General features: G+C 34.2%; 1 protein-coding gene across 8 annotated transcripts in view; it reads right to left on the reverse strand.

The window, feature by feature from the left end:
* SPATA7 (spermatogenesis associated 7) overlaps positions 1-25,404 on the reverse strand; it is a 48,761-nt gene extending 23,357 nt beyond the window's left edge. The window contains exons 1-5 of one of the 8 annotated variants that reach the window (XM_051977450.1): positions 23,694-24,287; positions 18,918-18,992; positions 17,268-17,363; positions 13,965-14,012; positions 1,798-1,931 (exon numbers count right to left, since the gene is read on the reverse strand). In XM_051977450.1, the coding sequence (XP_051833410.1) occupies positions 1,798-1,931; positions 13,965-14,012; positions 17,268-17,363; positions 18,918-18,992; positions 23,694-23,727 (387 nt within the window). In that variant the 5' untranslated portion in view covers positions 23,728-24,287. Of the gene's footprint in view, positions 1-1,797; positions 1,932-13,964; positions 14,013-17,267; positions 17,364-18,917; positions 18,993-22,486; positions 22,512-23,693; positions 24,288-25,304 lie in introns of those variants that run through there. The other 7 variants (XM_051977448.1, XM_051977446.1, XM_051977447.1 and 4 more) reach the window with 7 other exon arrangements.
* Between the last annotated feature and the right edge of the window lie 2,013 nt (positions 25,405-27,417).

Genomic DNA, 27,417 nt, shown 5'->3' on the forward strand with positions numbered 1-27,417 from the left:
CAATGTTTTTAGAAATAGATCCTGGGGGCAGGTGGTAGAGTAGATAGAGCACCAGCCCTAAAGTCAGGAGGATCTGAGTTCAAATCTGACCTCAGATATTTAACACTTCTAGCTGTGTGACCCTGGGCAAGTCATTTAACCCCAGCTGCATCAGCAAAAGAAAAGAAAAGAAAAGAAATAGATCTTGACAGGTTAGGTTCAGAAAGAAACTGCTGTCAGCCATGGGAAATAGGAGTTGGTCCCTTTAAATATGGTTGAGGTGATCTAGGGCAAAGTTACAAAAGAAATTCCCTAAAACCGTATCAGAAAGTCACACTCAATACCAAATCTTCCTCCTGCTTCTTTTCCATTTTCTTTTCCATTATATTTCCAGTTTCTTTTCCATTATATTCTAGAGGAATAAGAACCACTAATTATAATGCACAATAAGTTTGCAAAATACTTAATGAATGTTATCTCATTTGATTCTAACAATCCTGTGAAGTGAGTGCTGTTAATTATTTCCATTTTACTAAAAAAAAAATTAATGACTTGCTTAAGGTCATACCTCTATTCTATGCCTAAGGTAAGTTTTACTTTTTATTTGTCCTGACTGACTCTAGCACTTTGTTCATTATTTCACTTCATTTTAGTAAGTTGAAAGACATTAAAAAAAAAGTATAAATTAACAAAACCCAAAGCTATCTAAGGTTCCTTGGGAGTCATGCTACATACCATTTTGCACCTCAAAACCATTCTTCTACATACCTGCCTCTTTATTTCATTCCTAACTTTTTTTTAATAGCTTTTTATTTACAAGTTATATGCATGGGTAATTTTACAGCATTGACAATTGCCAAACCTTGTGTTCCAATTTTTCCTCTCTTTTCCCCCACCACCTCTTCCCCTAGATGGCAGGATGACCAGAAGATGTTAAATATATTAAAGTATAAATTAAATACAAAATAAGTATACATAACCAAACCGTTATTTTGCTGTACAAAAAGAATTGGACTCTGAAATATTGTACAATTAGTCTGTGTGGGAAATCCAAAATGCCAGCAGGAAAAAATATAGGGAGTGGGAATTCAATGTAATGGTTCTTGGTCATCTCCCAGAGTTTTTTCACTGGGTTGTAGCTGATTCAATTCATTACTGATCCATTGGAACTGATTTGGTTTATCTCATTGCTGAAGATAGCCAGGTCCATCAGAATTGACCATCAGTATTGTTGTTGAAGCATATGATGATCTCCTGGCCTTTCATTCCTAACTTTGATCTATTTGGCTTGTACCACACAGATCTAACCAGTTCCACTCTTAAGTAAAAGTGCCTGCATATTGCCTACTCCACAGTACATTCTTTAGATTTGTTCCCCCAATTCCAGTTTTTTGATTTGGACCCTTTCTAAGAGCATAAAATGTCTTAAGAATGGGAATTTTTGCTTTTTCTTGTATCTTTAGAACTTAGTAGTGTTGGGCATATAAGTGTTTAATATTTAAGAAGATTTTTGACTAACTTTCCCCCCAATCATACTCCTACTATAACATCTGATTAAAATTATTCTGTTCTAATAATATCCCATTTATCTCTATTTCTAGTCTAATTCTGCTTTGTGACTACTCAGTTATGGCATCGTTCCTCATAACAATACCACAGACCATTCCTCAAGCTATTTACCAGGCTCTTCCTAAAACATATCTCTGGCTTAAATGTAGCATTCTTGTGGACAAACAAGGTAAATGCTGTATTAGTAATTTATTGTAAAAGCTAACATTAATAACATTTCAAATGAAATTTTAAAAGATATTACCTTACCTTTAGACCCATAGATGAAATTGGACTGGGACTTGATTTGTTACTTATTTGTATAGAACTTCTAGATAATTTTGAATCCTTTTCACATTGTGCCATTTCCTTCTTAAGTTTCTCTCTTCGCTGTTGATCTGAATCTTAGGGAAAAAACAAAAAAAATTTAAGAGATTGGTACAAAGTAAAAGAGTACATTGGAAATGTGGGGGAAGAAGTATTGAAACAGAAGAAAGATAGCAAGCCTAAATGATAAGAGGATATCTAAAGGATAGTATATCAGGAAGTCTTAGGTTCAAGTTTCACCTCTGACATAGCCTCTCAGTAATGTTATGTAAGCATAAGACTTTAAGTTACAGAAAATGTTTTGACCTGCATTTAAATAGGGAACTTTCCTATATCAATCAAATCATAGGTCCTATACCAGTTCCTCTTCTTTCTGAAATATTGAAAACATTTTCCACTAAGCTATCTATTATGTACATTAAGAATCTATACATTATTTTTGCAGATCTAGGCAAATGGATCCATGATCCAAACTCAATTTAATCAATGAGTTAAGATTATTGATGAAGAAGCTGTGACCATATATACTTTTTGTACTTTTTTTTTTTTTTGCTGAGGCAATTGGGGTTAAGTGACTTGCCCAAGGTCCCACAGCTAGGACGTGTTAAGTGTCTGAGGCCAGATTTGAACTCAGCTCCTCCTGACTTCAGGGCTGATGCTCTATCCACTGCACCAACTAGCTGCCCCTGTGGCCATATATACTTAATATATGGGAACCTGTAAAAAGATTAACTATTTTGAGTAAATATCTATCTACCTATTCTATCGAGGTAACAAAAAGCATAAGAATTTAATATTGAGGAAAACAATGTTTAAAAAGAATAAAGATTCAAAACTAGAAATAAAAAAATTAGAAATAGCTATACAATCTTCTTTCTGGTTAATTTAATAAATATTGAACAAACGACCTGAAAGCAACATCTCTCTCAAGTAGCCTATAGATAGTTCTTGCTTTACAATAAGTTGATCTTTTAGCAAACCACTACATGTATGTCTGTATTTTGTAATGTGTTTTTTAATGTAATATGATTTTTGCCCCTACCCACTTTACTTAGCTTGTATATAACAAAGGCATAAAGAAAATACTTTTATACAAGTCATGAAATGTACTTACATGCAGACATTAAATACTGTACCATGATAACAGAATTATGAAATTAAAGGTAAAGTCAAAGCATACATAAGACGGCGCAGTAAAGTTAATAGTATGTTGCCCTTTCCTAATTCATTGGACCTAGGCTTAATCATTGGCTACACAATGTTTTTTATGAAGCTACTAAGAGATAGTTGAGCAATGGCTCTTTTTTTTCCTCATATGTATGACAAAAGGAAGCAGTATTATCCTCAACTAGTCTTTGAACTTTTAAAAATCTTAAAGTATTTGGATCTATCTCTTCAATTCAAGAACAAAATTATTTAAATGATGAAATGCTTCAACCAACTGTTTTGTTGTGAGTTCTGAAATTTTTCTTTCTTCTTTTGCAATCTTTGCAGTTCAATCAGATCCTCATTCAACAGTTCTTCTCCATGAGACTCAAATCAGCTCCTCCACGTCATTCTCATCTTTTTCTAACTTCAATTCTTACGCTGATTTTACAATTTTGTTACTCACTTTCAAATGTTTCATCTTTGTTATATCTATAATTATTGGGAACCAACTGTAAAGCACATTTGGTTTTTTTCCCCATATTTATTTATTTTTTTTAAAAAATTATTTTATTTAATAATAACTTTATATTGACAGAATCCAAGCCAGGGTAATTTTTTACAACATTATCCCTAAGCACATTTGTTTTAAACTCCCTTTATACATTTTTATCTTAAGTAACTTCTTTAAATCCTCTTGGAGAGTAGAAACTCCTGAGCTATTTTCCCTAAAAATAGCTCTTTATATATATGCACCCTTTTCCCTGTACCTCCCTTTAGCAGAATTCTTTACATAGTCAAATTTATATAATGCAAATTTATGTATAGTGAGAACTGTCTGTATTAAACTAGACTCCAATTGGCTCTCTGAGGAAGGCCTCCTCAAAATCATGAAATCATCCTCCTCACAGGTGCCAAAGTAATTTTTGGTTTACTGTCATCTCCGAATGCTCAATAAGGCCCAGAGTCTCCCTAAAGAATCAAATCAAACTTTATTTGACATTTAAAACTCTTCACAACCTGGTTTTTCCCTAGCCCTGAGGTCTTTCAACATAGTTCTTTCACCATACCCATCAATCTAGCCAATCTAGCCATGTACACACAACAATACATCTCCTACATCTTGGGTCTTTGCACCTATTGTCCTCCAGAGCTGGAATGTCCTCCCATCTTCATCTTTTCTCTTGTAATCTCTAGTTCCCTTCATGATTCATGTTCGTGATTTCCCTAGCTACTAATATCCTCCCCTCTCATAACAAGCTTGCATTCATTTTAAACATATACAAATACATGAAATAGAGTAAGGACCAGTGGAACAGATTGAATACACAATATACAATAGTAAATGGCCATAATAACCTAATGTTTGATGACTCCCAATATTCAAACTTTTAGTGATAACTCATCTGACAAAAAATGCACAGAAACTAGAAAACTAGAAAGCAATTTGGCAGAAGCTAAGCATTTGACCAATATTTCACACCATATGATAAGATGAGGTAAAAATAGGTATATGACTTAAAAGACATAAAAGATGATATCATAAGCAAATAAGGGGAGCAGGAAAAATGTATGTTAGATCTATGGATAAGGGAAGAGTTTATGACCAAGCAAGGATTTATGTTTATGACCAAGAGAAGATTATGGGAAATAAAACTGATAATTTTGATTAAATGAACTTTAAAAAGTTTTTAAACAAAACCAATGCATCCAAAGATATAAGTAGCAAACTGAGAAAAAATTTACAGCAAGTTTCTCTGATAAAGGCTTAATTTTATAAACATATAGGGAAACTGAGATAAATTTATAAAAACGCCATTCCCCAATTAATAAATGGTCAAAGGATATGAACAGCAGTTTTAGAAGAAAAAAAAATAAAGTCATATAAAAAATGCTAAATCATTACTGATTAGAGAAATGCAAATTAAAATTCTAAGATACTACACACCTCATACCCATTAGATTGGCTAATATGAACAAAAGGAAGATGACAGTGGGGGAGGTGGGGAAATAAGTACATTAGTGTACTATTGTAGAGCTGTGATCTAGTCCAACCATTCTGAAAATCAATTTGAGAACTATGCCCCAAAAGCTATTAAATTATGCATGCTCTTTGCTTCAGATATACCATCATTAGTTCTATACCTGAAAGAAATCAAAGGAAAAGAAAAGACCCATATGTACATCTTTTTTTTTTTTTTTCCTGTGGCAAAAACCTGGAAATTAAGGGATTCCCTTTAAATAGAAAATGGCTGGATTAGTTATGGCATACAAATGTAATGGAATAGCACTGTTTTGTAAGAAACAATGAAAAAATGGTTTCAAAAAATCTAGGAAGACTTATAGGAATTGATGCAAAATGAGCAGAACCAGAGAAAAATTTGTATGTGACAGTAATATTATATTCAACTTTGAAAAAGTTAGGAATTCTGTTCAATGCAATGCCTAACCATCTTTCCAAGGATTCATGATGAAATATGCTAGCCTTCTAAGCCAATGGACTCAGACTGAAGAATGAAGTATGTTTTTTTTTTCTCTCTTCTCTTTGACATGGATAATACAGAACATATTTTTTGCATGCCTATATATATTTGTATTCAAATTGGATTTGGATCTAAATGTGTAATTTTTCTTGCTTTCTCACTGGGTAGAGAAGGAGAGAACCTGAAACTGAAAATAAAATTGAATTGAAAATAATAAAATCAAGAGCCAGCACTGTCTTTAATAGTGGTTAAAAAAAAAAAAAAAAACAAAACAAGAGGTCTTTCCAATAAGATCAGAGATAAAGATATGTTCAATACAGCATTAAAAATGCTAGCTATAGCATTTTTATGGCATAAAAAAGAAACAGAATATAGATATGTTTCAGCAAAGTAACATTCTATGAATTATCAACAAAATCCAACAGGAAGAGAGGAATTCCAGGAAAATTAACTCCAGAGAGTATGAACTTTTTCACCACAATGATACATATCAACAATTAAAAATTTTTAATAGTATTTTAATTCCCTCTTCTCCCCCTAGTTACATGTCAAGAAAAATTCCAGCATTCATTTTAAAAAAATTTTGCATTCTGAATTTTTCTCCCTTCCTTTTTCTCTTCCAAACATGGCAGGCATTTTGATATAGTTGATATATGTGTTATCATATAAAACTTTATTTCTACGTTAGTCATAGTTGTGAACAGATTAAAAACTCCACAGAAAAAAAAATAAAAAAAATTCAATCTGTATTCAGAGTCCATCAATTCTTTATCTGATTATGGATAATATTTTTCTTTCTAAGTCTTCTGTACTTGATTTGGATCATTGTGATCCAAGAGTCAATTTGAACAGAGCTGAGTCAATCATAGCTGATTATCACACAATGTTGCTGATGCTGTGTGTACAATGTTTTCCTTGTTCTGCTTATTTTGTACGTCTCTTTCCATTTTTTTTTTTTTGCAATCTGCCTATTCATTTCTTAAATGTACATTAGTATTTCAATACATTCATATACCACAGCTTATCAAGGATTCTCCATGTAATAGGCATTCCCTTGAGTTCTCATTACTTTGCAACCACAAAAAGACCTGCCATATGTATCTTTGCACATGTAGGTCCTTTGAGATACAAACCTAGTAGTGGTATTGATGGGTTAAAGCGTATGCACAGGTTGGTTGCTCTTTGGGCATAGTTTCAAATTGCTTCTCAGAACAGTTAGATCAGTTCATAACTCTTAACAGGGCATTAGTGTCCCAGTTTTCTCATATCCTCTCCCATATTTACCCACTTTCCTTTTTTTGTCATATTGGCCAATCTGATAGGTATGAGATGTACTCTGCAGTTCTAATTTGCATTTATTTGATTACCGAAGTGATTTAGAGAACTTTTTAAGATACCTCTAACTAGCTTTGACTTCATCAACTGGGGAACAACTTATAAATTTGATGCAGTTATTTAAATATTTGAGAAATTAGACTTTTATCAGAGACACTTGCTGTAAAGATTGTTCCCCAGCTTTCTGCTTTCCTTCTAATCTTGCACTAGTGCTGATTGTACAAGCCTGTATAGTCACAACAATCTATTTTGGATTTTATAATGCTTTCTAATCTCATTTGGCCATTAATTTCCCCCATTCTCATTCATTTAACAGACTATTTTTTTGCTCTTCCAATTTAATTATGCTGTTTAATATTCTACCTGCCATTTCAGCTTATTTTTTTGATTGGATTTATCAAGTTCTGAAAGGAAATAATTGAAGTGCCTCACTAGTAGAGTTTTGCTATCATTTTTTTTTTCTGTAATTCACTCAACCTTTTCTTTAATAAATGCTCTACCACACTTGGTGCATATTTGTTTAGTACTGATATTGCTTCATTGTCTATCTTACCTTCATATTCAGTTATAATGACTAATCTTTGTTTCCTTCCATCCTATTTTTTCTTCTTTTCTTTTCTTTTCTTCTCTCTCTCTCTTTTTTTTTTTTTTGGTCTCTTTTTTTTTCACCTTTTTCATCTTGACCAGTGTTTGCTTCTGTCTCACCTTCGGATCTGCCTTCTCTTTAGTCAATCCTCTCTCCCAAACCTTTTGCTAAATTACTCTTCTCCCACTTCCCTGTTGGGTGAGATAGATTTCTATATCCAACTAATTGTGTATAGTATTCTATGAGCCAAAACTGATGAGAGTAAGGTTCAAGCAATGCTCATCACCTATCCTCTTTTCCTCTTTACCGTAATAGTCTTTTGTGTCTATGTGAAATAATTTATATCATTCTACCTCTTCCTTCCTTTCCTTCCTCCAGTACCCAGTATACTCCTTTCTCATCCCTTAATTTTTTTGTTTCATTCCCTCCAATTCATTTTATACCCACACCCTCTATGTATATTCCTTCTAAGTGATATAACCTTTAAGAATTACAGGTATCATCTTCCCATATATAAATTGAAATCCCTTATGAAAATATCCTATTGAATCCCTTATGTTTTCTTTTCTCTTTTTACCTGCTTATGCTTCTTGTGGTTTTGATATTGGAAAATCCCAGGATAGGAGGACAGTTTTCCTTGACAATTTCTTGAAAGATGCTGTCCAGATTCTTTTTATTATGGCTTTCAAGTAGCCTTAATGATTCTGATATTGTTGCTCCTAGTTTATTTTCTAGAACTTTCTTTCCCATGAGGTATTTTACATTTTGTTCCATTATGTTCCATTCTTTTGTGTTATACTACCAGGTGTTATACCACCTAACAGTGGCTGCTGGAGATCCAATCCAGACCTGCAGAATGGATCTCCTCTTGTAAGAGGATGATACAGGGAGACTGAGAGGCAGTTGCTGTTCTCTAACCTCTCTGACTGAGAGGCTGTTGCATTGTCTGACCTCTCTCCTCTTCCCTCTGACTCCAAGTTATCTTATTCCCAGTCTGTAACAACTGTTTCAGCAAAGGCTGCTCTGCAACTCCTTCAGATGTTATGATCCACAGCTATGGAGGTTCTTGGAGAATTGACCTGTCTCTTAACACTTTTGGATTTGATTGATTCTTGATGTCTCATAGTCTTCATTAGCTTTTGTTTGCCCAATTCTAAATTTTAAGGTGTTGTTTTCCTTAATTAACTTTTGTACACTCTTTTTCATTTGGCCAATATATTGTTTAAAGAGTTGTTTTCTTTAGTATGTTTTTCTATCTCCTTTTCCATTTAGTCAATTTTATTTTTTAAGTAGTTTTCCAACTTGACTTTTTTTTCATATTTCTCTTTCATTACTAATTTTTTTCCCTATTTTGTTTTACCTTTCATATGATTTTAAATTTTTAAATTTAGTATTTTTCTCCAGTTACATATTTGTTAACTTTCATTTTGAAAACTTTTTAAGTTCCAGATTTTCTCTCTTCTTTCCTCCCTTCCTCCCTCCCTCCCTAAATCCCACATGAGGAACCTGTGTCTGGTGTTATGATGAAGGGGTGATGTATGTGGCAGAGATGGTGCTGTTGGAGGCTGTAAGAGTCTGGCAGCTTACCTGGTGCTGAGTGGGGGTACTACTGGTGGTAACTGGTATGTGCTCAGGGTGTGTGAGTATGTGGTTTCTGCATTTCTCTCTGGCTATACTAAAGTTGTTTGGCAGCTGGAGAATGACGCTGCCTGGGACTGTGCTGCAAAGGATGCCTGCCCACCCCAGGATTACAATATAGCATGTGGTGGTTCCGGAAGCTGAAATCTATAGGCTCCCTTGGCAATGCCAAGTGTGTGGATAGTCCTCATGTTGGCATTCACTTGCTCTCCCAAACTGTGGCTCAGGATCTCTTGCTGGTTTGTTGAGGTGGGGCTTGCTGCTGGCTCTGTTCTGGACTGAGCCTCTTCTTTCTCAAATGGGATGGACCCCTGCTGCTGATCTTCCACGTTTCCTGGACTAACAAATTGTTTCACCCTACTTCCTTGCTGGTTCCACTGCTCTGGGATCTGTCTTGGGGTGCTTTTTTATAATGGCCCGAGGGTGAACATGGGAGAGTTACTTTACCATCTTGGCTTGACACTTTACAATTTGTAAAGACAAATCCAAATAAGTGGAAAATATTAATTGTGCATGGGTAGGCCAAGGTAGTGTAATAGAAAATAACACTGATTAAATAAATTTACTTGATTCAGTATCAATTAAACAACCAAAAGCTTATTTCAGAGAGATAAAAAAATTTTTTAAAAAAATTTACCTGGAAGAACAAAATAGTAATAATATCAAAGAATATAAAAAAGTCAGGAAGAAAGGGGCCTAGCAGTACCAGATCTCAGACTTTAATGACAAAGAATTAATCATCAAAACAATTTGGTCTCATCAGTGAAAGAGATTAGGTACATAGTATACAGAAGCAAATGAGCACAGGAGCCAGTTTGACAAACTTAAAGATCATGGCAATGAAAAACAGTTTTATAGAAAGAGGACACAGACCAACATTTCACACTGTATACCAAGACAAGCTCCAAATGGATAAATTATTTAAACACAAAGGATGACATTATAAATAAAAAAGAGGAACAAGAGAGAAATTACCTTTCAGATCTACAGATAGGGGAAGAGTTCATGATCAAATAAGAGATAAAGAACACAAAAGGCAAAATGAACAATTTTAATTACTTAAAATTTTAAAAACTTCCCCCCCCCCAACAAAACCAATGTAGCTAAAATTAGAAGAGAAAGAAGTATATGGGGAATTGAGGATAACTTTGATTTGTGTGCAGCCTATTTTCATAAATATTTTGTAAATGGTAAATTTAGGAATATACATTGGTAATTATTGATTTTCTATGTCACTTTTACTAAGTATTAATGGTATAATATAAAGGTATGAGTTTTTTCCCATGTATTTTGTATTTCCTTTTTGTCATATAACTTCAGAATTGATACCTCAGTGTTCTCAGTAGAATTCCAGTGAAAGATAAATAGATAAGAGATTAGGGTATTAGTAGGGGATAAAGGGTGGAGCTGTTTTTTTTCCTACTTCAAAATGTAGACATTTATTGAAATAGTATAGCAAGAACAATGATAATCAAATATTCCCCCCAAAAACTCAGGGAGCACTCTGCCAGATAGCATCAGTAGGAAGAGCAGACACAGACATTGAATAAACAAGTAGAGGAGTCAATAAGGCAGGAAATATATGTGGTAAAGACAATTCCCACATCTACCACTAGAGGGCCCCAATCCTGTGGTGCTCTTACACTGCTAGGCTGCTGGGTCTTGATCTTCCATGTAGCTAAACTCTATTATGGGCAAAGTATCTCTTACTGGGCAAGTTTCACTGGAATACACTGTTGCCAATGGGAAGAGACAACACAGTATAAATTCCCCAACATCAATCCACTGGTGCAAGGGAAAAGGTAAAGATTGCATACTTCTCAAGAGCTAGTTATTCCTTCATAGATAGCTTTTTCAGTGCTATATATAAGGACTGGTCAACTGACAGACCACGATAATAATAAAATAAGTAGTAATTATTCCCCCAGTTCCCCATACCACCAACAAAAAAAGGATATTAAATAATGAACTAAAAGGCATTAAGTTTAGGAAACAAATTTTTAAAAAGTTTACTCTCTAAACTTAATAAGAAAAATTAAATATACCTACAAAATATGCAATAAAGCCTTACATAAAATCATTAACAATATATGGAACCAAATGAATTAACAAGCCACAGAGAAACTAGGAAAATGCACTGTGTCTCTATTTAGGTCTGAGATTCTACTTCTAGGTTTATTTTGTTTTTTTCTTCCTTTCCTTTTGTAAGATCCTCATATAGATCCCTTTCATATTTCTTTAAATGCTTCATATTGATAATTTTTCTGGCACAATAACATTCCATTCACACTGATTTCCATAATCTATTTAGTTATTGGTGGAAATACAAGTTGTTTCTTATTTTTGCCATTTCAAAGAATTATGATCATTTGTAGATAGATCTTTTTTTCCAAGAACTTTTTAGAAAAAAGTCCTAGCAATTGAATGACTGAGTTCTAGCAAAACAATGATTAGTTTTGAGACTTTTACTATATACTATCATTAATTTCCAAAATATTTTGATCAGATTTCAGTTCCACCAAAATTATACGAGTCCTTGCTATGCTAAACTCCTTCCAACATAGGCCCTTGTCAATCTTTTTGCCATTGTTTGCTACTCTGTTGAGTGTATGGTGACAATTTAAGGTTTTCTGCTTTACCTAATTACTGAGGAAACTAGGCATCTTTTTAAGTGATTATTTAAAGTTTGTATTTCATTCTTTATAGTTCCAATAGCCTTTTCTCATTTTTTTTTTTTTTTTTTTTGCTGAGGCAACTGGGGTTAAGTGATTTCTCCAGGGTCACATAACTAGGAAGTGTTAAGTATCTGAGGCCACATTTGAACTCAGGTCCTTCTGACTTTAGGGCTGATGTTGTATCCACTGTGCCACCTACCTGCCTCTCATTCCTCATTTTTCTTGTCTTTTCTAAAGCCTTTGACACTGTACATCAACTCTCCTACTTGATAAATTCTTCTCTCTCAATTTTTGGAATGTTATTCTCTTCTAAGTTCTCCCATTGCTTATCAAACTGCCTACTACGCATCAAGCATAGTAGTTTTTTTTTTTGTTGTTGTTTAATTAATACATGATTGACAAGCCCATTTATTTAAAGGTATGTATTTCTTTCAAGATAATCTATGTTAAGAATAATTAGCTCTAAATAATAATAATAATAATGAACTTTAAACTGGAAAACATCATTTTAATTATAGCATTACTATTAAAATAAGCACATATGCTTATTGTGTTTGATCTTTTAATAAAAATTTCTTGGCTTAAATTCAAATTATATGGACCTATAAGTATACATATACATATCAACTGGCATCCTTAAGAAAATTTTAATGGGTAGAAGTTTCTGATTTTAAATACTGAAAATTATCATGGCTAATTATTAACATTCCTCTGGGTTTCCAAATAGGATACTAAGAAGAAAGGAATAGAAATTAAATTAACTATTTGACAAATAAAAATCAGTCATTTGGAGAAGGTGCTAATTATAGAATTTTTGGTTTCTAATTTACTTGTCTCAAAGGCAGTGGAAATTATAGAAATTTTAAGACTGAATGAGGCCTTAAAGATGATCCAGTCCAATCATCTCATTTTACCCTTTCTTGAAGAGGCTGCCTAATTTCTTAACAAGGCAAACCCCTTTACCAGCACAAGAATTCTCATTCCATTTTGCGCCTTTCAATAGACTGCTCCTTCTGTTATCCCCACTCTTTTACTTATCTTCAATTTCTCCTAATCTATTAGAATAGGAGAAATCTAAATTAAATCTAAATTAGGCTCCTTTCCTACTGCCTATAAACATTCCCAGAGATCTCTCTCACCCTCAAAAAAAAATTACTTGATCCTTCCATTCCCCACTAACCAATCTTCTATCTCTTCTAAACTCCTCAAAAAGGTTTTTTATGATAGATTCTTCCACTTCTTAGTCTCAGGCTTGCAACTTAGGTAACATCCTTGATTTTTCACCACCTCTTACCCCTCATATCCAGTTGCCAAGGCCTGTTGATTTCACCTTTGCAATTTCTCTCAAATAAAACTCCTTTTCTCCTCTGATACTTCCACTACTGTGGTACAGATATTTGTCATCTAATGTTTGGATGACTGCAATAACCTGCAGTTATATAGGTGGGTCTGCCTGGTATAAGTCTCTATCCACTCTGATCCATCATCTACTTAAATAACAAAATAATTTTTCCTAAAGCATGGGTCTGACCATGTCACCATCCTTCTTAAAAAACTCCAGGAGCTCCTTTTCATCTTTAGGATCAAATACAAGTCCTCTGTGGTTCAAAGCTCTTCAAAGCCTAGCTTCCACACCTTTCTGTAATCTTATCTTGTCTTCTCTTTATCCTTTACCCTTGGCTTCCTGGCTGTTCCATAATATAACAAGACATGCATTTCTCAACTCCAGACATTTTCTCTGGCTGTCCCCCAAGTATGCAATGCTCTCTCCTCATCTCCACCTCTTGGTTTCCCTGGCTTCTTTCAGGTCCCAATTAAAATCCCATCTTCTACTGCTAGAAGCCTTTTCTAATCCCTATTAAATCTATCTCTCTTAATAATTTCCTTTTTATGCCATACTTAGTTTGTACACATATGTTTGCTTCCATTGAAGGCAGGGACAGTATTTTCCTTTTTTCTGTATCCTTATAGCTTAGTATAGGGCCTGGCAACATGGGAGCTTAATGCTTACTGACATGATAAAACTTGCCCAGAGAGATAAAATGATTTATATATATATATATATATATATATATATATATATATATATATATATATATACATATATATATATATATATATAGCTAATCTGTGATTTAATCAAGACAAAGCCTCAGATCTTATGAATCCTAACAATGCTTTTCAAAATGTTATGTCCTATACATAAAATAATCAATGCTTTTACTAAAAGGCAACAAGATTACTTACATTTAATGCTGGAAGTCATGCTTACTGGCATTGAACAATCTACAACAGCTGAAAAGGAAAAACATGATTTAATAATAATTCTAAGCTGAATAAGTCAGAAAAAGGGCTCAGAAATATTATTTTCTGAAAATTTTAGCAAAATCAAAATCTTCTGTTTTTCCATAGATTATATATCTTCATAAGGTAGTCTGATCAATGTTTACTTTTTTAATGGATTTGAATAATTATCTCAGAATTATCAATAAAATAATTTGTTTATCATTCAGCATAGTTTACTTTAGGACTTTAAATGTCCTAAGACCCATGTTTTAGGGAAGGTAGGTATAGAGTCCTGGGCCTAGAGTCAGGAAAGGTCGTCATCATCATCTTACAGCCTCAGACACTAGTTATGTGATCCTGGGGCAAGTCACTTAACCCTGTTTGTCTTACTTTCCTCATTTGTAAAATGAGTTGAAGAAGAAAATGGCAAACCAGTCTTTTATCTCTGACAAGAAAACCTCAAATGGATTCATGAAGAGTTGGATATGACTAAAAAGTAACTCATGTTTTAATGCTTTAGGAATAATACAATTAAATAGTTTATGTTAAAGTTTCATATTCACCACATTTTAAAAGTATATATAGATTTCACGGAAATTCAGAGAGCATCTTAAGATTATCTAGTACAACTCATTTTATGTATGAGGCAACTGTTGTAGGTCAGAAAAAGGAAGACATTTGTTCAAGGTCACATCACTTCTTAATGACAGTTGGCATAGAAATCTAGATTTCCCAACTCCTAGTCACTGATCTTTCAATAAAAAAAAATACATTTTCTTTTAAGGTTTCCATTCTTGAGAATTCTAAATATTTCTTAAACTAGTATTTGAATGGTTAAAAAAAAAAGAAACAGGACCATTTAGTAGAACAGGGAAATTTTGGGGAGAACTAGATCTAACTAACTTTTGGATAGAGGGCAAGATGGAAAATAAAGCCAGAGAAAATGTTATTCTGGAACTGAAAGTTGGCATAGATTAACATTAATTTTGATCACAAAGTTAGGACAGCAGAAAGTTCAAATATTTTATAATGTAAAAGGAGAGCTTTCTTTCTGAACCATTGTAATTAATTTAAAATATTGTAAATGAGCTAGAAAATTAGAATAGCAACAAATTAAAATTCTAAGACATATTTTTAAAAAAATGTGTTTTAGGCCAAAAGTTTTAACAAGTATTGTTTTCAAGTAGGAATTCACTCTTTGTTCACATTTTTAAAGGGTCAAATTCTCATAATGCTTTTAATCTGTCATTTTTACTTCTAACTTGATAACATTTATTTACGAACACTTTCAGAAGAGAAGGATCATTGATTTATACTCTCTTGGCAAAAAGACTGCCTTCATATCCAATATTCCTTAAGATTGCCTATTTATATAAACCCTATTCACATTAAAAAAAAAAAAACCTCATAGGGTTTGGAGATTCAGAGTTGAAAAGGACCTCAAAAGTTCAGTAGAACAACTCCCTCATTCCAGGGATGAAGAAACTGAAGCTCAGGGAAAGCAACCTACCCAAGATGATCCTGGGAGAGAGAGTCAGAGAGAGATCTGGGACCAAATCCTGACTCCAGGGCCAGGACTTTTTCAATTGTACCAATTTCCAGTTATAGACAGTTAAAAGAAACACAAGAAGACATAAGAAATTAAATTTAATTAAAAAGTAAAAAGGGCGATATTCAGTTACACAGAAGGAGCTGATTCCCAGAAGAGTGTTCTCCAAACTAACATGGTTGTGAAACCCTTTTGGGATTTAAGCAAACCCTATATTCTGATGCCAGGAATCTAGGGAGATGGAAAACCTGCTGAACAAAGTTGAGGAAATTTTGATGTTAAAAAAAAATTGGACCTATTTTTGTATCCCCTCAAATTCAGCACATAATAAATAATTCTGAAGTATTCATAATCTTAGGCTTAACATTTCACGGAGCAATAACTCTTAATAAAAATAATTAAAATTTCTATGGCTCTTTAGGTATATAAAGCACTTTCCTTACAACAACCCAGCAAGTTAGATAGTATAAAAGTATTATTATACCTTTTTTTTTTACAAATTAGGAAGATAAGGCTAAGGCACTTAAGCACCCTGAGTTATACAGCTAAGTAAGTATCAGAGGTATAATTGATGACAGAGCTTTATCTTCCTGCTGTTGCTTCTAAATAAACATCTTCCTATAAATTACCATTAATAATGTACAGAATGAGAGGGTTTAAAAGAATAGTTTTCAAAATTCCATTCTGAAAGTCAGTCAGAAATAAAGGGAAAATGGCTTGATGCCAGAAAAAATATTTGCCCTGAAGTCAAATGAAAGAATGTTAGTGCCAGAAACAATCATAGAGGTGATCTAATGCAGGTCCCTCATTTTGCAGATGAGGAAAAACTTAGGACCTAATGTCTCCAGGGCCACACAACAAGCTATAAGGAAAGCTAGGATTATGAGAGAGTTTTGTAGATTATTACATTATAGGAAGCTCAGCTCCAAATATGCAGATGAGAATAGACATTAAAGTCATAGAAAAAAGTGTGTAAGATCAGAAATAAAAAAAAAACTTTATAAAAATAGATTATTTTTAGATAATTAATCAGTTGTGTCTGAAAATGACAGATAAAAAAGCATGTACAATGGTTCTAAGAGCATCAGAGAATACTATACAGTGATCTTTTAGTCAATGATGATTGACTAAACAAAACAAAGAACACTTTTGGTTATTTAAAGTAAAAAAAGTACAATAGCTAAAAAAACAATATCTATGCATTCAGCAAAATATGATTGAAGAAAATAATCATCAAAGGATCTTATATTTACAAAAATATTCATTAAGTTCAATTTTGAGGGGTGAAAATGTAATATAAAGAACATGAATTTTTATGACTAATTTAAAAACAGGCTTTTGAGACTACTTCTCTACTCCCAATCAAAAACAAAAAGTAAATTTGCAAATATTTGGTATACAAAAATCAAAGATGAAATGTTACAGAGATAAACTTAAATAAGGTAATAAAAAAGGACATTCAGGGCTATATTACCTTTCAAATATAGATTAAAGGCCAGTTTTAAGGAAAAATGCATAAATATGCTAAATTAGGGCTTAGTGATTTGAAAAAAAAATTAAGTTAGATGTTAATTAAAATAATCTCAGCTAGAAGCTGAATGAATTACATGAATCTTTCTACAACCCAATTTACCTGTTCTTGCTATAGATAGATTCTAATGAGAACTGAAGGGGCTAAAATTGTGTGTAGAAGGTTCATATATACATATTTTTACCTTTGGCTGAAAGGATTTTATTATAGTGAACAGCCATGTGGTTCTTGATCAGGTAGAGGGTACTTAGTCTGAGAGAGGAGGAGTCAGTGCAAAAAGCTATAAAATTAAAACACATTTGATCATTACATATTTCGTTCTATTAAAAAGTGATCAAGACATTAGATAAACAAAGTAATAGTTATTGATAAGCAAGATTATCCCCATCAATCATTATGAAATATAATTAAGTAGACACCAAGAAAGTAAACTATGTGATTTGAACTTTGCTGACTTCAGATGTTTACCAATGATTAGATGCAACTTTTCCCAGAGAGCACACAAGAATTCTGAGAAAAGATAAATAGGCATTTCAGATTCCATTCCTTGTAAAACATTGTTTCCTTACATCTTCAATACAAGATGAATTAAGAGTTCTTACTTCCCTAACTAAAAAAGTTTACTTAACTTTATATTTGATAATAAGATGATAACATTTTTCTCATACTTCATTCCTTAAGTCTGAAACAAAAAACCAAAGAAAATAAACCCTAAGACAACTTATATCAAAGACCTTACTATGACTATGATTTAAAAACTACTACTACATCCATCAATTTAATAATGCCTTGTTTACAAATCTACTATGCTGTGTTATTATAAAGTACCAACAGCAATCCATTCAAATTCCACAAAGGCACAATTCCCAAATTTCACCCAAACCATTTAAAAAACACCCTCTAACACCCTTTCATACACATTAATGAAAATATGTAGTTTCTAAGACTACCTTTAAAATTTTGAATTTCAAACAAAATGCATATTTTCCCAAAGAAAAGTTCAAGATTATAAGCTTTTATTTGTATATAGAACATGACAAGGCAAAGCAAGAAATTTGAAGGTGCAACTAAAAAAGTCTCATCCTCCTCCTCTTTCCTATTCTTGTAACAAAGAATTTATTTTCTATTATTTGGTTGAGAACATACTCATTTGTAATTCAAGCACTATAACATAAAAAACTCACAAAATATAAATTTGCCTTGATGATAAAAATGAAGAAAATAATTTTAGTTCTACTCAATACTTTCTTAATAAAGAATTACAAGAAAAAAACATTAAATATCCTTCTCATTCAAGGGAGATAGGTTTTAGAGACCCTAGTAAAACAAGGCAAATCTATGAGTTATTTTATTGACAATGTTTCCTAACAAATCTTTTTTCCAATCTCTTTCACTATTTCTAATTAACTACATCAGGGAAAAGGCTCAATAAAATGTTAATACAGAATTAAAATTATTCTGTGCTATTTATTAATCTGCATTTAAATAAGGAAGGCATGCTTTCAATCAAGGATTATATGTAGGCAGCATCAATAGCAGCCAGCAGGAAGCAGGAAAGTTGGGGTGAATCAACCATGGGTGCAGAGTGCAGCCGAATTTGTATTGTTTTTTAACATTTTAAGTATTTGAAAAATTGAATCAGTGAAACTGAAAGTTTTCCTATAAATATATAAAAATAGTTACCAACTTTGCCAAGGAGACACATTAGACAAGTAACTTTCACTAAGTGAAATGACTTTGAAACCATGCAGTTTAACATGAATATACATGTGACACACGGAAATATGGCCCAACCTTTTAATGAAACATTCATTAGCCAGTATTTTTCACTTACCATTACTTTTTATGCTTAAGTGTCCTGTAAATGGGCTTGATGGATCATATCTGGGCATGGCAAGGTTTGTTCTGACTTTTAACAAAAATGTGACAATTAGAACAGAGGAAAAATTTCTGACAAAGGATATAATATGGAGAATAATTTTAAGTCACAATTTGTTTATTTAACTAAAATAGCAGACTGCAATTTTGAGTATTCTACAAGATTGCATTATTGACATAAGTTTTCTTGGACCATTATCAATCATGATTCTGTGGTATTTATTTTTAGTATTATATTTTAAGACTTTATATGCTTCATGTGAAATGAGAAAGATGCTATTTAATTGGAAAAATATTTATTAAACATTTTTTGTGTCGAGTAGCTGTGCTAGGCCCTGAGAATATACAAATGTGGAGATACTGTCTCAAGAAGTTTGAAGAGAATATTACATACAAAATAAATAAACAATATATAGAAAACAATAAGATCAAAGGGAAGATCCACAACATAGTGACACAACATGAAGAAAAGATCCTGTTCAGATTGCTGACGGGGAGTCGTTGGAATTCAGAGAGGTCTTCATAGAGATTATACCCAAGCTTAGGGCTTAAAAGAAGTGGATTCCATCAAATGGGATTAAATGAACTTATTTCAAGGAAGGAAATGAAGGTTAAGATTGAAAAACACCTATAAGTCCAATTTGGACTTGAACAATATAGTATTCTATGTATAATATGTAAATGTATATTAAGTGAAACAGTTTAATGGAGTTACATATGGAAAACTTTTAACCAATCAATAAACATACTACTATGTATCAGGCACTGAGTTAAATGTTAGAGATACAATATAAACAGTTTCTGCTGTCAAGAAGCTAATAGTCTTACCAGGAGCTGGGAAGGACAGGCCCTTGGTACAGGACATGACCAAGAGTACAAAAGAAGTCCAAAAGTAACACAGTTGGGGGGAAATGAGAGAAAGCTCTGCTGAGGCTCAGTTTTGAACAGAGGCCCCGACAAGAGGTCAAAGGAGCCAATCAGAGAGGTAAGAGCTTCAGTAATCCTAATGCCAAGCTGGATTTACAGTTATGCTAGAGGTCATAGGGAAAGTTTTTGAACAGGGAAATGACATGGTAAGATCTGTGCACTTAGAAGATTAACTTGGCAGCTATGTAAAGGTTGGAAGGGGAGAGAGATAAGAGGTAAGAAGACTAATTGGAAGATGAAATAGGCTGAAGAGGAGTTGAGGAGGGTGCTTTAAAAGGAAAACATGGAGATGAGATATTTCAGAGAGAACTAATAGTACTTACAAACTAATAATATGAAAGAGAAAGAAGAGTCAAAGATGGCATCATCATGGGGGTTGGTGCAAGGTTATAAATCACTCTTAAGTACATGGCAGACCTATATTTGTATGCAGAGGAAGGATCACAGAATTAAAACTGGAAAGTTTATATTTGGAACTTACAAAGTACAACCTCATGAAAGGATGAAGAAATCAAGGCCCAAGTTCATAGTTAAAAGTTGAACTGAGGTCTTCTAATTCTGCCTCCAAATCTAGCACTTTTTCCATTCTATCACAATGCCTCCCCCTCCCCTTACTGCTAATAGAAAAGGCGAGTGGAAATGATAAGCCATTTTCTAAAGAAAACTGGAGGAAATAGAATCAAAGGCACAAGAGCTCAGGAGAGCACTATTTCAGTGTGAGACTTTTTTTTTTTTTTTGGCAAAGCAATTGGGGTTAAGTGACTTGCCTAGGTTAAGTGAAGCCACATTTGAAACTCAGGTCCTCCTGACTTCAGAGCCACTCTATGCATTACACCATCTAGCTGCCCCTCAGTGTGAGATTGTAGACAAGGATGTTACTAATACAAAATGACCAAGAAGTCAGTTGTAAAAAGCTGAAGCATACTTGCTAAAAAAAAATATAGGGGAAAGAAAGCTTAAAATAGGACACAGATGCAAAAAGGAAAGTGATCGATGGAAAACATGTCAAGATGGCAGCTTCAGAGTAAAGCAGAAGGCAGATTTTAACATGGGAAAAAGACAAGACTAGAGCTATAAAATTTTCACAAATAGGGCAGGGTTTGGTAATAATATGTCAAAGAGGTAGAGAGAAATTAGATTACCTCAGGCAGAAAAAAGGAGTGGAATTACTAGAAGTATTCACTGTTAACCTCAGTTTTTACTAAAAACTAGATTTGTACCCAGGTTTTTTCTTCTTCCATACAATAAAAAGAGGGTTGCCAATGGCAGTTGTTTGACTTAGCAAGAACAACAACAGACTAAGAATAGGGTGGACAAGCCCTAGTAGAAGGGTCTGTAAAGGGAAATGCAAAAGGATGTTTTGAAAGGAACTATTTAGTGCTTTAAACTCATCCAAAGCGTACTTAATTACACAATTAATGTAAACTGTATGTATATTTCGATAATACATTCTTTTTACCTTGAAATGTTGTACAATTTAGTTGTTGCTAGATCTCAGTGAATTGTACTCCCATAAAAAGTCAAATGGGAGAGAATTCCATTTATTCAATGTATATATGGGCAATTTAGCACTTTAAGCTAGTTCTGTAAGAGAATGTCTAAGATGTGATAGGTCACACATAAAGAAAAAAAAGGCGTCAAAATCGTCCTTTGAAAAAGGTTTTTATTTTGGGAAAGCATTAAAAATTATGCTTTGAAATGCTTAAAGATGCCTTCTTAATAAACTGTGATGGAAAGTTAAAAAATTATAGTTTTAAAATTATATGTTAATTTTTACATTTTGATTTTACTTTTATTGTTTGTGACTTATTAGTAATTTGTGACACATGGCAAATGTGCCAAATATATATTGTATGGAATTCATTTTAAAATTCTGAAATCAATAACAATCTGATATATATATAGTGTATCCCCGCATTCCCCTCTCCTCAAAGAGTATAAATTCAGCAAGCAAAGAGAGTATTTAATTTTTTCCTTCATATCCTTAGCATCAACCATAGTGTTTTATAAATAGTATGTGCTTAATGTTTGTTAAACTGAATCATTTATATTGCATACTTAGTAAAAATTAATTTTATTGGTTATAGTATTAGAAACATTCCTTTTAGTTTGAATTTTTCATTCAATAATCAAACACTAAAAACTACTGTAGGCACAAAAATATACAAAAAATGGGACACATGATTCTTTTACAAAGAGAGAGAACAAAACTCAAAAATCATAAAAGCATTTATCTTTAAGGAAAAGATGTTCACAATCATGTTTTTTTTAAAAAAAAATCTATCTGAACTTTAAGAAGATTGTCTATGCTTAAATATACATGTATACACACTATATATATATATATGTATGTATGTTTAGCACCCAATTTATTGCTCAATTAATTATTTTCTAACATGATGAACAAAGATCATTTGTTATCAAATGTTTATGAGATTTCAAAGCAGAATCAAGCATTTTCATCCAAAGATAGATACTCTTTCAAATCAAGACAAAAAAAATAAAGACAAAAAAAGACTAGATATTGCCTTGAGATCTGGAATGAATTCTCTCTTAGATCTGCTATCCTGACTGCAAAATACTTGGACTGAAAATAACCTTAATAAGTGGTTCAGGGTTCTGCATCGACCAGTTCCAGTTTATCTGGGCAAAGACAAACCTGTATGTTTTGAGAAGAGAAAGAAGGTAGGAGTAGAAAATTCATTGCTTGGATTAAAGTGGATGTTCACATACTCTTAAGTCATAGGAAAATAGATTTTATTGGTTCTTAATCTTGGAGTCCATGAACTTATTTAAAAAAATTTTTATATACACTTGTTTCCTTTGTAATTCTGTGTATTTTATTTTATGAATTTAAAAACATTCCAAAAAGTTGTCTATGGATTTCATCAGACTGCCAAAACACTGCCATGACATACAAAATGACTACTGATCTAGTTGAACCCTCTTCTTTTACAGTTAAGGAAACTGAGGTTTAGAGAGGAGGCTGGGTCCAATAGATGGAGTGCTGGATTTGAAGTCGGCCAGACCAGATTTCAAATCCTGTCTCACACTTACCTGGCTGTGTGACCCTGGGCAAAGAGGTCAATTAACTTTCCTCAGGCTGTTTCCTCATCGGCAAAATGGGGTTTAAAACGATATCTCCTACCCTCACACGTTTATTTTGAGGACGAAATAACACGTGTAAAATACTTTGCAAACCTTAAAGCCTACGTAAACGCTAGCCACCCCGACCCCCAGACTCTAATGCCGGGATTCAAAATCAGATTTCCTACATCCAAATCCATTACTCTATCCAGTACTACACCTTGCTGCCTTTCCCAAGGCTGCTCCATCTTAACAGCATTACATTACCCCAAGATCACAATTCAGAGACAGAAAGTGGCCCTCTGACAATGGGATTCTACCACAAATGGCCAAAAAAAAAGGTGGGGGGTGGGGGGGGAGAATACAATTCAACTCCACTAAAGGGGAACCACGTGGAAGTATCACAGACGTAACATTTTTGATGTTATTAGAGAAATCCTTAGGAATCATCTACTCTAATTTCGTTTTTTACAGATGAGGAAACGAGTCTTTCAGGGACGAGGTTGAGAGACTGGGTAGTCAAAGGGCGGTCTATCCCTGGAGGAAAGGTGAGACCGTGGGAGGACAGTCACACTCATGAGGCTGGAGGTGACTATAGCAGCCGGGGAGGAGGGGGAGAAGAATGGGGTTCAAGCCCCACAAGAAAGGCGACCAGTCCCCGGTCCCGCCCTCCCCCGAGCTTTCACCCCGCGGCCACACAGCAGGGCGGCCCCTTTACCTCTCCGGGGGTTGTCCTGGTTCTTTCCTCCCATAGTCTCCCCTTACTGCCGCTGCAAGAATACGCTGGGCCTCCCCTCTACCCGCCCACGACGGTCGATCCCCGGGCCTGGCCCAGCCCTCCCACCCAGTTCCACCCTCCCGCGGCGGTGGTGATGGTGATGGTGATGGCGGTGGCGGTGGCGGTGGCGGTGGCGGTGGAGGTGGAGGAGGCGGCAGCGGCAGCGACTACGGCTACGGAAGCCGAGGAAGAGGAAGCCTGATAGAGCTTCAGTCGCCCCAGGTGACAGTCGTCAGGCGGGTTGCTAAGGCGCTTTTGTGGCTGTGATTTGTGGCGTCACGACGCAGAGAAGAGAGCGCTTTCACTCGGTCCGCCCCAATTCCAAGAAGATTCTGCCTGTCTTCGGTGGGGCAGGATTATGACGCTAGAAAAGAAGAGGGCGGAGCCCAAAATAAGAGGGAGGAGAAGAAGGAGGGGTTGGGAGAGGCAGGGAGACTGGCAAAAATCCAGTAAGGAGGCAGGGCACTGGTGCTCTTTTAACCAGGCTTTCCCCTCCTTTTCTTGGTGCAAAAGAGAGTTTAGATTTCTCTCTTCTCTCCCGGTCCTCTGAGCAACCCACGTAGTCGGGGCTGGATGCTGAAGAGTCCTAGCTGGCGGGTCTTTTGTTGCCCTGAGATGCTGCCAGCTCCCCCATAGCGAAACCTCCTGTTACAGGCAGGAAAGTCAAAGCTTAGGAACTTATGTTTTCGCCTGTATAAGGAGGGGGTCTGATAGTTTCATCTGGCACCTCTCCCTTGGGCCCAGAAAAAGTCAGCAGCAGACACTGGTGAGGTCATAGTAACATTTAGCCAACTTCACATAATTAAATTCACTACGCTGCCGCAAGGTTCTTACATGAGTTAAAACTCAAGAGATTTAAATATGGCATGCTTACAGTAAGGTTTTTCACATTCACTAAAAAAAAAGTTCACGATGCTAATTATATATGTATATATACGTACGTACACACATGTGTGTATGTTTGTATAAAAACAATACCTGGTAGTATAAATTATGCATCTTGAATATAAATGTTAGTTTTTAGTCATGCTCTAAATATTGAACTTCTGAATTTACATCACTTTTGAATGAATGATCCATGCCTATAGAAAGAATTTGAATTAGGTTGACTAATGGAAAACATAATTAAATTTATATTTAGCACCTGGGACATCTTTTCACAAGTGAAGGTCCCAGTTCTTTTTTTTTTTTTTTTAAATTTTTTTTTAATAGCCTTTTATTTACAAGTTATATGTATGGGTAACTTTATAGCATTGACAATTGCCAAACCTCTTGTTCCAATTTTTCCCCTTCTTCCCCCCACCTCCTCCTCCAGATAGCAGGATGACCAGTAGATGTTAAATATATTAAACTATAAATTAGATACACAATAAGTATACATGAAGGTCCCAGTTCTTAAACTTTGAATATCTACTCAAACTGTGGAATAACAGTATTTAGTAAAAGTATTTAATGAGTTAACATAATAAGAAAAGAAGCAATAAAACATTTCTTCACAAATCCTTAAGACACACTCTTTTACAAATAACTATACCATCAGTGAGATGTTACCTGGAATCATAGGCATGGAGCAATATTCCTGCAAGGACATGTGTCCAGTGCACATGTGAGAAGAGCACATTGTACATGACACATTTTTTTGCTAGAGCACATAACGGGGCAATTCACTTATGTTACAGGGCTGCCAAAATCATCACTCTGCTGCATCAAGTCTGCTACCTACTCTTTTATGACACAAAGTCTTTGCCAGGCAAATACTCCCAGTAAGTCTTTTGTGACGACAGATGATTGAATCCTGCTGGAGGTATTACTCTGCTGGACATATATGATTGTCATAATTTTTTTTCTCCAGAATCTGCCTCAAAATGGAGTTCACTTCTCAGGTGCTACCTCTTCCCCAAAAAGATGTCATTATGTATTTGTGCAGCAATTTAGATTGTGGCTAGAGTTCTAGGCCTGGAATAAGACAGGCCTGAGTTCAAATTCAGCATCCTCATTTACTAACTATATCTCTGGACAAGTCATTTAAACCAGTTGAGCCTCAGTTTCTCATCTGTAAGATGAACTGAAAAAGGGAATGGCAAACCACTCCAGTGGTTTCACTATTTGACAATAATTGCTAGGAAAATTGGAAAATAGTAGGGCAGAAAGTAGGAATAAACCAATATGGACTGTTTGTGTCTGACTTGTAGTAGAGCCTTCTGAACTTGTATCAGTCTGGTCAGATACACTGTATATTGACTTCAACATAGTGATTAGAACAACAACCAACATGATTTATCAAAATATGGTCAGAATGAATATATGCTTTAGATATCTCAAGATGACATCATAAGCAAATTAAGAAAGCATGGAATAGTTTACCTGTTACATCTATGGATAAGGGAAGAATTTAGGATCAAACAAGTTATAAAGAACATTACAAATTATAAAATGGTTAATTAATTAAAATTAACAACTTTAAAAATTTTAATACAATAATTTAATATAATTATTAAATTGTATTAAAATTTTTTTAAAAAGTTTTTACACAAACAAAATCAATGCAACCAAAATTAGAAGGAAAACAAAAGTAGGAAGCAAGTTTCTGATAAAGGTCTTATTTCTCAAATATATAGAGAACCAAGTCAAATTTATAAGAATGCATGTTATTTTCCATTTGAAAAATGGTCAAAAGATACGAATAAGCAATTTTCAAACAAATCAAAGTTATTGATAGTCATATGAAAAATTCTCTAAATAAGTGTCAATTAGAGAAATACAAATTAAAACAGCTCTGAAGTACCATTTCATAGCTATCAAATTGGCTAATATGACAGAAAAAGAAAATGATAAATGCTGGAGGGGATATGTGAAAACTAGGACACTAATATAAGGTTGTTATTGTTTATCCTTTGTGCTCAAAGAGGACCATGATATCAGGGCAGTGACGCTATAAAGTGCAAGTGAATTTGATTAAAATGGGGGAGGCTTGTGAACTGAATCAACCTTCTGGAGAGCAATTTGGAACTATGCCCAAAAGGCTATAAAAGTGCGAATCCTTTGATTCAGCAATACCACTACTAGGTTTATATCTCAAAGAGGAAAAACAAAAGGTATTAGGGAGGTAGAGAGAAAAATCCATTTATATAAAAATATAACAACACCAGCTAGAAACTGGAAATTGAATGGATGCCCATCAGTTGGAAAATGGCTGGGTAAATTGTGGTATATGAATGTTATGGAATATTATTGTTCTATAAGAAGTGACCAGCAGGATGAATACAGAGAAGCTTGGAGAGACTTACATGAACTGAGGCTGAGTGAAATGAACAGAACCAGGAGATCATTATACACTTCAACAACAATACTACATGAGGATCAATTCTGATGGAAGTAGATATCTTCAGCAATGAGAAGATCCAATTCAGTTCCAACTGATCAGTGATGAACAGAACCAGCTACACCTAGAGAAAGAACACTGGGAAATGAATATGGACTGCTTGCATTTTTGTTTTTCTTCCAAGTTTATTTTTACCTTTCTAAATCCAATTTTTCTCGTGTAACAAGAGGACTCTATAAATATGTACACATATATTGTATTTAAGATATACTTTAACATGTTTAGCATGTATGAGACTGCCTGCCATCTAGGGGAGGGAGTGGAGGGAAGGAAGGGAAAAGT

Source organism: Antechinus flavipes, chromosome 2, assembly GCF_016432865.1.
Source record: "Antechinus flavipes isolate AdamAnt ecotype Samford, QLD, Australia chromosome 2, AdamAnt_v2, whole genome shotgun sequence".
Lineage (NCBI taxonomy): Eukaryota > Metazoa > Chordata > Mammalia > Dasyuromorphia > Dasyuridae > Antechinus > Antechinus flavipes.